The following is a 13,561-nucleotide window of genomic DNA, read 5'->3' as shown; positions in this document are numbered from 1 at the left end:
AAAAGTAATTGAACAGGGGACCAGTGGTTTAAATGCTTTTAAATCAGGGATTTTAGTTCTGACCTGGATTCAAACTCGGACACAGTCTTGACTCTGATACAATAGTCTCCTAAATAGTCTCCCTACTTCTAAGTTTCCTCCACCAGACTTATTTTTTCAAGCAGCAGTCTGCATGACCCTTAAAAAAATGTAAGTGAGGTCATGTCATTCTGCTCAAAGCTCTCCACTGGCTTCCCATCTCATTCCAAAAAGAAGCTGAAGTCATTGCCATTGTTTGCAACCTTAGAGCTCAAGGTGAGGTCTGCAGACCAGCAGCACCAGCTGAAACCAAACTCTATGGAAGAGCTACTAAATCAGAATCTACATTCTACCAAGAGCCTCAGGTGATACAAATGCCCATCAAAGTTTGAGAAACAACCCTGATGGCTTCTCCTTTTTCCCTTCTCATCCCACTTCAGCCACAGAAGCCTGGCCTCCTTGCAGTTCATCCACATGCCAGACTCCCTCTTGCAGCAGGAAATTTACATTCGTCATTCAGTCAGCACAAAAACCTCTCTTCCCCAGTTATCTGCAAGGCTCTCCCCTTCATCTCCTTCAGTCTTTCCCAAGTGTTGTCATCTTGGTGAGCCATCCCCTGCCAACCCTACCTTAAACTGCAATCCTCCCTCCCCACAACATACTCTTCATGTGTCTTGAGAAAGTTATTTTTCTCTATAGCACTTAACATTATCTGGCATATTATATCATTATTTATTTGTTTATTATCTGTCTCCTCCCCATAAGATCCACGAGAGCAGAGATTTTTGTCTCCACTCTATCCCCATTACCTAGAACAATGACCAATATGTATTTGTTAAATTCATGAGTCAGACGAGATAACACATATAAAGCTAAACACAGTTGGGGGTAGGACTTCAATAATTGATATCCATGATAAATATTATGTTTTGTTGGACAGTAAAGGTATTTCTTCTAGGCAGACAGAGTATAGTAGTCTTTCAGAAATCAAAAAGACATTTTGGACAAGTCCCCAGTTCATGCTATGAAAAGTTGAAAAGAAGTTATTACAGTAATCCTCAGTAGACAGTAAATTTCATAGGTAAAGAACGGTGCATATATATTTTTGTTCATTTCATTTTTTTCCCACAGAAGTAGCCCTATTACATGGCACAGTTCCAGGAAAATGGCAGACACTAAATAATGAATAAACAAATACAATTTAAACATATATAAAGGTAGTATATAAGAATCTGTCTTTGACTCTTCGGCATCCTTTGATAGCCCTAACCTGGCTGCCTGTCTGGTCTTCTGATTTTCTTGTACTAGTATTTTATATTTGTCATTAACTTGAAGTAACAAAATTATTAATCTGAACGCAACACCTTTAAGACAAACCATGGCTGGTCTCTGGTTAAAACTAGGTGGTTTAATTATCTAAGGAGGATTGATAGCAAAACTTAACAATAATGACATAGCTACTAGTTATATCAGGAAACTGTGTAAGCATTTTAGCTGTGTCATTTAATATATGCAATGCTATTATAAGCTAGGTATTATTTTTAATATCTATAATACCTATTTTTGGGATGCATCAACTGAGGCCTAGAAAGGTTAAATAACATGCCCAAGGTCATGCAGAAAAGCTATTGATCCACTGCAGAATGAGTTATGTCAAGAGTCAAGGATTTATTTATCCTCTGCAACTACTTTCAGATTCTAATTCTTTTAGTAATGGAATTCTTTTTACCTCACTGAGCAAACTTGCATGAGGGCTCAGTGACTAGAACAGATATTAGTGGCACGGCTCTTGATCAAGCAGGGATTAGGCAGAGTGAAGACCCATTTCCTCAGTCCTCAGCCTTCTCCTTTGCCTCCTCCTTATCCATTGGCTCTGTACAGCACCTTTGCAGAACCTCAGTGATCTAAGGAAAATTTTGCCCTGTGGAAAGGAGGTGGGATAGGCATCCAAAGAGGGATAAGCATCCAAAGAGCAGGCAGAAGGTCTAAAAATCTCTCTCCAAGTAAAAATAAAGGGGCCAGGGAAACCATCCAAATAGGTAGAAAAGATCCCACACAGAGGATTCTGTGTATTACCTTTATAGATTGACCACGGAGGTAAAAATCTGTCTATATAAGTAAGTTGGGATTCCAAAAAAAAGTTTGGACTATATCATACTGAAGTCTCTCCAGCTCTAAAATGTCATGATGTAATGATCTGGAGTGGACAGTAAGCAAAGTATGATTTGATATATAATTTTTACAATTTTCTTGCTTCAAAACCTCTAGGTAGTCACTTCTCTCAGTTGGCAACAGGTAACCATGGACAAGGAAGGCAACATGAATATGCATGAAGAAGTCAGAATACCTGTTTGAGGATTCCAGTTCTATAATAACCTTGAGAAAGTCACCAGACTCTGAAATAAAAAGATAAACAATGCTCTTCTACCTCACAGGTAAAGGTAAAATGATATAATAATGGTGAAAACCTTCGGAACTACTGAAGTTGTATGCAAATACTAACAAAAGTATTAGCAGAAGTACCAAAAGTAGACTTTAGGATTAAAGAATACACACACCCTACTTCTATTGACAAAAATTCTATGAGATGGTATTTGGACACTGACTATCTATTTAAATTGATAATATATCCTTAAGTCAATAATCTGCCAGTCAAGTTATCCAGCACATTGTCAGTAGCATTCATTCGTTACCCATTTGACATCCATTTGATATTTACCACAATATGTTAATTTCTTACTTATTTTACCACCACAGATAAATTATTTGAATGAAGACATCTAGTGAACATTTCCCTTTAATTTTTGCTGACATCGACAGTAGTCTATCAAAACAATTTTTATAGATTACTGAATTATAAGTAAAAGTGTAAGTATTCTGAAATTTTACCCAAAGAAGATATAGCAAAAATGAGATATAATTATTACACTTTAAGCTATGTGTCATTTTCTTAAATTTAAATAATTAATTGCAATTATGAAAAGGGAGGAATACAGTTGGTGAAAGCAAGAAAAGATAATTGCTTTAGACTTACTGCTGCATGAAGAACTGAGGCATTGCAATGAGCAATGTTCCAACTCCCATGATTAGGCACCCTGTTCCAATTATTTTTGGCCTGTGAAGTTTGGCTCCAAAGTAGCTTACAAACGTTATAACTAAGAGATTCCCTTGGGGTGAAGAATAAAATGTTCATCAGTTAGATAACTTAGAAAAAGTCATCAGCATAACTAAATTAACGAATGTCTATAGCAGGTCTGGCAATGTTTTGTTGTAACTACACTGTCTCCCCACCATCTTTCCCATCCTTTGTCTTTCTTTGCTTTAATCTAAGATGACTGTTGAAATTGTCTGCATACTCATTACTTCGATTATCTTATCCATTTATCAAAATACTTTAATTATGAACACTACCACCTCAATTTCATCCACCCTAATCATTTGTCCTTTTAAAGTGTTTTATAAGTAAATCAAATTGTAGAAGCATTCCTTTATTGCTCTCTTAAGTTTTCCTTAGTGATTTTGAAGTGAACTTTATTACTATTTCTTCATTCATTAATATTTTCTATTAAAGTTTTTACCAGTTTCCCATTTGCTCTTGAAACATACATTACAATATTCTTGTTTTAGCAGATATTCCTCATAGAAAAAGTAAACCAAATACAACTATACCTCACTTTATTAAATCAAATTATGAAATTCATATTAATACTGAAATACTTTACAATTTGTTACATGCTTTTTACAAAAAGACTCAAAACAGAGGTAAAAATTACATCACATAAGCAAACTTCAGGAATATACCAGTTATATAATCTCAATGTTTACTTATAATCCAAATTTATGAAATACAAAATTTCCATAAAATGTACCCATCTTTTTAAAAAGTTGAAGAAATTTTTTTGAAGGTGGAAATTACATTTTTATAAAAAGTCTCTAGAGAAGCATATGATAAAATTACTTTTAGTTGATGATGGTGATGAGTGACTAAATATGCTTTAGGGAAAAATATCCTTGTATTTTACTGTATACAAAAATACTGGAAGGAGGTGGTGAGGAAAACAGAAACCTTTAAAAATGCAAAATCTTGGAAGCTCCCAACAGTTTCTCATCCCATGGATCTAGGGGTAGGCCAAGAAATCCTCATTTTTAAGCTTAAATGTGCTGATGGAGATGGTTCCAGGAACATGCTTGGTTAAACATTGTTTAGGATCCTAGATTTCAAAGGGCTTTTAAAGTTTCAGCTCTTTGCATTTGGAATAGTTTTTAAAAACTGCAGTGCTAGGTAGAGTAAGAACTTAGCAACTCCCCAGCAACTGACTGTGATGGCTGATGGGTAGTGCTGCTTTGAAGCTATCTTCAATGTTTCCAATTTTCTAGCAAGAGTATGTTTGCTTACATCTGTAAGCAATCATCTAATTTACTACTGTTTGTTCACATTGCCAGCTTTAGTCAAGTGCAAAGAGAGCAGCAATTTTTATAGCCTTGAGGACAATAATGACAGTGAGAAAATTAGCTTGCACAGTGGCTCTAGGTTATGGTTCCAGAAAGAATTAAGTTTCTTTTAATTTTCACAAGGAAAAAAAAAACCTTGAATATGAGATTTCTCATCTGATATTTAAGCATTTAGAAGAAATTTTGTATCATATTACATTGATAATTATGTCTATACTTTTGTTAATGTGTCACAATTAATAAAATAAAGTACAGTGAAAGCTGACCTTCAGTTTATAGATAATGTATCCTGCAACCAACATCACCTACCCTCCCCAACTCCCACACCACCAACACCTCACAATAAAAGACTGATATTTCAGGCTGTTTCTGTGTTACATTAGTGGGTATGCCAAAGACCACATAATACCACTTCAGTGTCTATGATATCTATAAAGTTTTTTCTTTTTTTACTTAGTAACCCTTCTGAGTTCTCAGAAGATACACATAGAAAATTAATGGTGATAATCTTTAAAAAATTAAATTGGATATCAAAAATCACTTCTATTATCATAAATGAACGGATAACAAAGAGGAGGTGTATACACACGCGTGTGCACGCACACACACACCCCCACAGGAATATTATGCAGCCATAAAAAGGGATGAGATCATGCCATTTGGGACAACACGGGTAAACCTATAAGTGAAATAAGTTAGACTGAGAAAGACAAATACCATATGATTCCACTTATAAGTTGAATCTTAAAAAAACAAATGAATAAAAAAAAGCAGAATCAGAACTTTAAATACAGAGAACAAACTGAAGGTTGCCAGAGGGTAGGAATGGTTGGGCAAGGTGGATGAAGGAGGGAGGGAGGGAGATACAGGCTACCAAATTATGGAATGAATAAATCATGGGAATAAAAGGCACAGCATAAGGAATACAGTTAATGATAGTGATGTGACGGAATAGATGGTAACTATACTTGTGGTGAACATAGCATAAATTATAAACTTGTCAAATCACTAAGTTGTACACCTGAAACTAATGTAACATTTTGTGTCAACTATACTCAAATTAAAAAAAATTAACATAAATTCAGCAAGGTTGCTGCATACAGATAACATTGGATATTAACACTGTTCCAATATTCCAGCAATTACTAAATAGGAATGGTAACAAAAAAAACCCCTATTACTGTAAAAGCAATGATTAGAGGGGAATTCATTGCATTGAATACATATATTAGGAAAGAAGAAAAATCTAAAATCAGTTATCTAAGTTTCTACGCAGGAAACTAGAAAAAGAAGAGCCAATTAAATCTAAAGTACGTAGAAGAAAAGACATAATAAAATTAGAGCAGAAATAACTGAAATTGAAAACAGAAACTCAGAAGAGAAAATCTCCAATCACCACCACCACCACCACCAAATCACCAAAACCAAAGGTGATTCTTTGAAAAGATCCATGAAATCAATAAGCCTCTACTCATCCTCATCAAGAAAGAAAGAAAAAAAAAAAGAGAGAGAAGATACTAATTACTAATACCAGAAATGAAAGGGGAGACATCACTATAAATTTTATGGACATTAAGAGGATAATAAAGGAGTACTATGAACATCTCTATACTTACAAATCTGATAACCTAAATAAAATGGACCAACTACTTAAAAGACACAATCTGCCAAATCTCTCTAAGAATTAATAGACAATATGAACAGGCCTGTATCTATTATAGAAGTTGAGCCAATAATCAATAGCCTTCTAAAACAGAAAGCACCAGACCCAGAAAGATTCACTGGTGAATTTGACCCAGCAGTTAATGAAGAAATTATACTAATTCTCTATAATCTTTTTTGAAAAATAGAAGCAGAGGGGAAATTTCCTAAATCATTTCTATGAGGCCAGCATTACCATAATACCAAAACCAGACAAAAAAAAATCCCTATAAGTCAATATCTCTCATGAACACAGGTATAAAAATCCTCAACAAAATATTAGCAAGTCATATTCAACAATATATAGAATTAGACACCATGACCAAGTGGGATTTATCCCAGGTATACAAGACCAGTTAAACATTAGAAATTTAGTTAATATAATCCAGCACATCAACAGGCTAAAGAAGAAAAATCACATGCTCATATCAATAGATGTAGAAAAAGCATTTGACCAAAATCCAACAACCATTCATGATAAAAACTCAGTAAATGCAGAAGAGAGACAAATTTCCTCAACTTGATAAAGAACTTCTACAAAAACATACAGTTAACATCATACTTAATGATGATAAACTCAAAGCTTCCTACTAAGATCAGGTACAAAGTAAGAATGTACCTTCTCACCATTACTTTTCATTATTGTACTGGGAGTTCTACTAAATATAATAGGACAAGAAAAACAAGTAAAAGTACACAGGCTGGGAAGGAAAAAATAAAACTGTCTTTGCTCCCAGAAGATATGATCATCTGTATAGAAACTCCAAAAGAACTGACAAAGGAACTCCTGAAACTAATAAATGATTATAGTAAGGTTGCAAGATGCAAGGTTAATATACAAAAGTAAACTGCTTTTCTACATACCAGCAATGAACAAATGGAATTGAAAAAGCATTTACTTTATCACTCCCCAAAATGAAAACTTAGGTGTAAATCTAATAAAATATGTACAAGATCTACATGAGAGAAACTACAAAACTCTGATGAAAGAAATCAAAGAAAAACTAGATAAATGGAGATACGTTCATGTTCATGAATAGGAAGACAGTATATGCCAGTTCTATCCAACTTGTTCTATAGATTCAATGCAGTCTCAGCCAAAATCGTGGAAATTATGTTGTGGATATTGACAAAATGATTTCTAAGCTGACAAACTGGAGAGGCAAAAGACCCAGAATAACCAACACAATACTGAAGAAAAACAAAGTTAAAGGATCGACATTACCGAATTTCAAGACATACTATAAAGCCACATTAATCAAGACAGTGTAACAATGGTGAAAGAATAGACAAATAGATCAATGGAATAGAATTTATAGCCCAGAAACAGGCCTACGTAAATATAGTTAACTGATCTTCGACAAAGGAGCAAATGTAATAAGATAGAACAAACATAATCTTTTCAACATGTGGTGCTGGAACAACTGGACATCGTCATGCAAAAAAAAAAAAATGAAGTTAGACACAGACCTTATACTCTTCACAAAAATAAAGGCAAAAGAGATCACAGACCTAAATTTAAAATGCAAAACTATAACACTTCTAGAAGATAACTTAGGAGAAAACCTAGATGACCTTAGGTTTGGTGATGACTTTTTAGATGCAATACCAAAAGCAAAATCTGTGACCAAAAAAAATGGATAAGCTGGACTTCATTAAAATTAAAAATTTCTTTTGTGTGACAGATACTGTCAAAAGAATGAAAAGAAAGCCACAGACTGAGAGAAAATATTTGCAAAAGTCGTATCAGATAAAGGACGGTTATTGGAAATATACAAAGTACACTTAAAACTCAACAATAAGAACACAAACAATGAGATTTAAATATAGGCCAAATAACTTAACAGGTCACCAAAAAAGATATACAGATGGCAGATAAGCATATGAAAAGATGTTCAACATCATATGACATGAGGGAACCACAAATTGAAATGACAATGAGACACCACTACATACTTATTAGAATGGCCAAAATCCAAAGTACTAAATGCTGGTGAGGGCATGGAGCAAAAAGAAGCTCATTCATTGCTAGTGGGAATGCAAAATGGTACATACACTTTGGGAAACAATTTGGCAGTTTCTTACAAAACTAAACATATTTTCCCATATGATCCAGCAGTTATCCTCCTTGGTATTCACACAAATGAGCTGAAAATGAAAATATGTCCACACAAAAGCCTGAACAGGGATTTTATAGCAGCTTTATTCATAATTGCCAACACTTTGAAACAATCAAGATGTACTTCAGTGGATGAATGGATAAGTAAATGAAGGCCTATCCAGAAAATGGATTATTATCTGGCACTAAAAAGAAATGAGCTATCCAGCTATGAAATGGAGGAACCCCAAATGCATATTACTAAGTGAAAGAAGCCAATCTGAAAAGGTGACATACTGTATGATTCCAACTATATGACATTCTGAAAAAGGCAAAACTATGGAGACATTAAAAACATCAGTGGATGCCAGGGTAGGAGAAAGGTTGGATGAATAGGTAGAGCAGAGATTTTTAGGGCAGTGAAAGTAGTTTGCGTGATACTGTAGTAGTGGATACGTACCATTATATATTTGTTCAATCTCATAGAATATACAACACAAAGAGTGAACCTTAGTATTAACTATGGACGCTAAATGACAATAATGTTATTGTAGGTCCATCAGCTGTAACAAGCGTCCCACTCTGGTGGGGGATGTTGATAATGAGAGAGGCTTTGCATTTGTGGGAGTAGAGTGTATATGAAAAATCTCTGTAACTTTCACTAAATTTTTCTGTGAACACAAAATTACTCTAAAAAAACAAAGGTTTTTTTTTGTCATTAATATTTTTATCATTGTTATGTTAATCACCATACAGTACATCATTAGTTTTTGATGTAGTGTTCCACGAGTCATTGTTTGTGCATAACACCCAGTGCTCCACGCAGAACGTGCCCTCTTTAATACCCATCACCAGGCTAACCCATCCCCCCACCCCCCTCCCCTCTAGAACCCTCAGTTTGTTTCTCAGAGTCCATAGTCTCTCATGGTTTGTCTCTCCCTCCGATTTCCCCCCTTCATTCTTCCCTTCCTGCTATCTTCTTTTTTTTAACATATGATGTATTTTTTTAAAAAACAAAGTTTTTATAAAATCTATATGAAGTTGATTAAATACTAAAATGTGAAAAGCAAAACTTTTCAATATGTATAAGAATATATGGGAAAGTATTTGAAAGAGAATATTTGGAAATATTAGGAGGTCATGATATAGAAAACATTTTTTTAAATTTTCTTAGCAGTTCTGTTGTTGTTGGAGAAACACTTTGTTATGAAAAAATACTTGGGAAAAAAATGGAGTGTCCAGTATGTGGACATGAGATAATGATGTCAGAGAATAAATGAAATTGTTCTACAAAAAAGAAGAAATGAGAGCTAGAGACAAAGGTGGGAGTGGGTCCAGAATCCTGGAAGGAAGGAGGCAAAAGGAGTAGTTTAAGATTATGGTCAGGAAACCCACTTTTATTTATTGAATTAGATACATTCTATTGTATCTAATTCAATAAATAACTTCCATCCTTGGAATGGTCTGGAAGAATGAATTTATTCTCAAGATCCTTTGTCACTTCCTGTGAAATATTAGTACTCTCTATTGAATATAGACTCTCTCAAGTTGCATCAGGATGTGGGGACCCAAGAGAAATTTGGACCATATTGTAAGTCTCTAAAATGTTTTTATACCACAATCTAGAGTGAGTCATAATTAAAGTATCACTCGATATATAATTTTCTATCTGCTCATTTCTTCTTCTTTCTGTGTGATTTAATCTTTGAATCTGTAACAGCTGCCTCTCATACTGGCTTCTTCCTGTGAATCAGTGTGTCACTCTTACCTTGATTCAGTTTAGGGCTATAGATAGGACAGGCATCAAGGAATACATCAATTATCAAGGCCTATCTAGGGAATTTACACAAGGGAGTAATATGATCAGATGCTTTAGACACTTGCTACACAACATATGGCCCATTTACTTAACAGCATCACATCAGAGGAGAGCCTGTAAAAAGGCAGTCTTACTCCCCTTCCTAAAAGAATGAGCACCTGCATTTTTTCAAGATTGCCCAGTTGTTTGTATGCACATTAACATTTGATTAGCACTGAGCTAAGTAATCCCATTTTAGTAGGATGATGATAGATGGATTTGGGAAGAAAACCCTAAACGTAAAAGGATACCTATTCATTCTTTTTGTGATATTCAGGGTAAGAACTGAAATATACAGTATGTATTAAAAAAGTCATTGTTGCAGAGTTGAAAAATATTTCTTCACTTTTCTGAAAGTTTAAGTGAGCTGAACCTGGAGCCATTAGAGATTTTATTATGTATAGTAAAGCATATATTTGAGTCCCAACAGGTAGTAAGGACCCCAGAGGCTACCATTTCGTTTACTTCGGTGAAGAAGTAAAGCCTTGTAGTTTATCAATTCAGGAAGTTGTACCTGGGATTACACTCCTTAAAGTACTTCCAAAACAGTAACTAAAATCACTTGGTCTTTTCAAGTGCTAAGAAGAGTCTATAGTCAACTGCTCCCCAAAGACGTGTGAAAGTAGAATTTTTCTTGGCTGCCTTGCTCTACTGTTCTCTACTGTTAATAGGATTCCTTTCTCTTCTGTGTTGACCTCTGGGCAGAAACCCCTTTTATGGTTTCACTTCTTAAATTATTACAATAAATATTTCCAGAGCCCATCTGAATTCTTCCAAATTTTGAATCACAGGGCTGTCTGGATATAGGACTCTTCTTATAACAACACTTCCCAAATACTTCTAACTTAAAATCCTAATAGCACCTCACCCTCTCCTCCAAGAAAGTCTCTCACTCTGATTGGAAACTCTAGAGTGTGTGAATCATATAGTGCTGAACACCTGGGGCGGGAAATTTATTGTTGGTTGCTTGGGGAGAACAAATTGCCTCTACTGTAACATAAAGTCCTAGCAAATTCTGTCTCAACAAGAATTTACAGATAGAGTCTAATCCTAACAGATAAGAGAATGCAGCAAGGATGTCATTTAGTCATGTCTAGAAGACATGTAAAAGTAAAACCAGGCATCAGCAATACCTACCAATTTCAAAACTACCATCAATAACTCCCACAAGTGAAGAAGGGATATCAAACCTTCTCTCTATCTGAGTGATGGTGCTCTTCAGATAGCCTTCTGCCAATGCTTTGGCAAAGTAGACGAAAGACAAGGCACCCAAAAATACCTGGAAAATAGGACAAGTCACACTTAATCTGACTCCAGCTTGACACACAAGTGGAAACTTAACTAAATAAATAGAAAAAATGCAAACCAAGAACAAGTAACAAGCTTTCTCTCAAGCATGGGTACAGGCTTACTTCAGCCTCAAGCTCAGGTAGATTGCTAAAAATACAAATTCTGAAACAGATTTCATTCAGAATGTATGTTGAATTCTGTTCTTTCCCTTCTTTTCCCCTCCCCCAAAGGACATTTGAAGGAGTCTTGGCTTTGAAAGGATGATCCACTGTATGGTGAAGCAAAGAGTGGAAGGAGCCATTCACAGGTAAGAAAATAAAACAAGAACCATAATTCAAACACTTACTAATATTATCATAAGTCTTGTACTCATGACTGTGGGTTTCACAGTGGTGATGCATGTACCAGCACGAGACACAATAGGCCAAAAAGGTGTAACTACTATCCTCGCGTTTAAGTTCATATTCAAGTTAAATTCATACATTTGAGTATGAATGTTTTTTTAATAGTTGGCTTATGTTTTCTTTGCTAGACCTGAGTCCTTGATGGAGTATCCAAAGAGGAGGTTAGCATTTATACGAAAAAGCACATATATTTGCTGAATGAATGTTTCGTACAAAGAAAGAACAGGAACTTGGGAGTCACACTGAGCACCATTTAAAAAGCTCCCCTGTCCCTTGTTGTGTGGCAAGGAAAGTCAAAATTTTCCTTTATAAAATGGGAATGATATAGATGTTTTATAGATTAAATAACTATACTTAGCATAATATCTGGTACATGGTAAAAACTGAATAAATGTTAGTTTCTTTCCTCTCTTATTTCAGTTTAAGAGGTGCATTCAAATGAGTCCAGAGAGAGTAATATTTACTAATTTAACCTACATGGTAGGGAGAGATGGATTTCACTGTCTGGTAAAGTGTAGTTTTAATAAATTGCACCTAAGTTCACTTTTTAAAAAGGGAAAAAAAATTCTTGCTTCTAGCTACATATGGGAAATATGTAATTGCACAGAAATATGAATTATGAAATTGTGTAGCACACATCTGGATGGAGAGTCAACAACATAGCCTCCACCTAATTCGGGTTTTTTTCCTCCCACCCAATTCTTTGTTACTCTTTCCTTCACTACTTATGGTTGTTTGTTTACCATTTAATTGTTTGTTACCTTCAGTTTACCACAGCATCGTTGTTTCTCCTTTGAGGAAGAATATTCTGTTTTAAAGGAAGATTGCCCGACAGGTTGTATTGAACTTTTGCAGAATAACTGGATATTTTCTTTGGATGAAGTGTCCATTTTGAAAATATTCCTTGACTCTGATCCTGTCGAAGTTGATTTCAGAAGTAAAAAACAAACAAACGAACAAAAAAACACAAAAATTAATTTGAATACACCATTTATTAAATAATGGTTTTATTTCACAGATCACAATGCTGGGGACATGATTTGATGTGAAGCTACCTTATTTTACCACAGTAAGTTGGCAAAGTTTTTCAATTAAAATTGACCAGTATATGTGATTAACTAATCCATCTATCGGGACTCTCTAGCCAGCATTCTTTCCCAATCCCTACAGCTTAAGCCTCATTATGGCGAAGAATAAGTTTAAATGTTGCTCTTGGGATAAATAATGAGGCAGAATTTTGCTAACTTTGTGGTCTTGCCAGCTTAAACTAGAAGCAAGCAGGAAAGGAAGAGGAATTCAAACATTTGAATATTGATTCATGAAAATTAAGTCATTAAAGCCTTTAAATCTATCCTGACAGAATGGGTAGAAAAGACTGATGCCCATTGTAGATCCCTGTAGCACAATGCAATTCCTATAGGTCTGCAGAATCCAAAGAAAGGTATAAATGATGGCAAAAAAAGAATAGGACCAATTTATGTATCATTTTAGTTTGACAGATAAGGAAGCAGCATGATTTGTGCCACAGACTTACATTTAATTCAGGCAAAAATTACTTTAGCCTGCCTTGAAGTAAGAAAGATGGCCTCCCTTCCTATGTTTAATTTCCCATCTGCCCGTCCTTACCAAGCCCTGGACAGATCTACATATTTTCTGAACCTATTTTCTCCCTATTCATATCAGTATTTACATGTCCCATGGCCTACTTCTTTAGGATTTTGCATGGCTCAATGCCTACCT

The 13,561-nt window shown here is 34.9% G+C and overlaps 1 protein-coding gene across 2 annotated transcripts in view; it reads right to left on the bottom strand.

The window, feature by feature from the left end:
• SLCO1C1 (solute carrier organic anion transporter family member 1C1) overlaps window positions 1-12,711 on the bottom strand; it is a 55,523-nt gene extending 42,812 nt beyond the window's left edge. For both annotated transcript variants that reach the window (XM_028093251.1, XM_028093253.1), the window contains exons 1-3: window positions 12,583-12,711; window positions 11,265-11,406; window positions 3,053-3,185 (exon numbers count right to left, since the gene is read on the bottom strand). In XM_028093251.1, coding sequence (XP_027949052.1) covers window positions 3,053-3,185; window positions 11,265-11,406; window positions 12,583-12,711 — 404 coding nt within the window. The remainder of the gene's footprint in view (window positions 1-3,052; window positions 3,186-11,264; window positions 11,407-12,582) is intronic.
• Between the last annotated feature and the right edge of the window lie 850 nt (window positions 12,712-13,561).

This window comes from Eumetopias jubatus, unplaced genomic scaffold, assembly GCF_037043125.1.
Source record: "Eumetopias jubatus isolate StellerSeaLion01/CBP00866 unplaced genomic scaffold, mEumJub1_p1.0 scaffold_8, whole genome shotgun sequence".
NCBI classification, from domain to species: domain Eukaryota; kingdom Metazoa; phylum Chordata; class Mammalia; order Carnivora; family Otariidae; genus Eumetopias; species Eumetopias jubatus.
The sequence above is the reverse complement of the archived record's forward strand: the minus strand, read 5'-3'. Positions and strand labels throughout refer to the sequence as shown.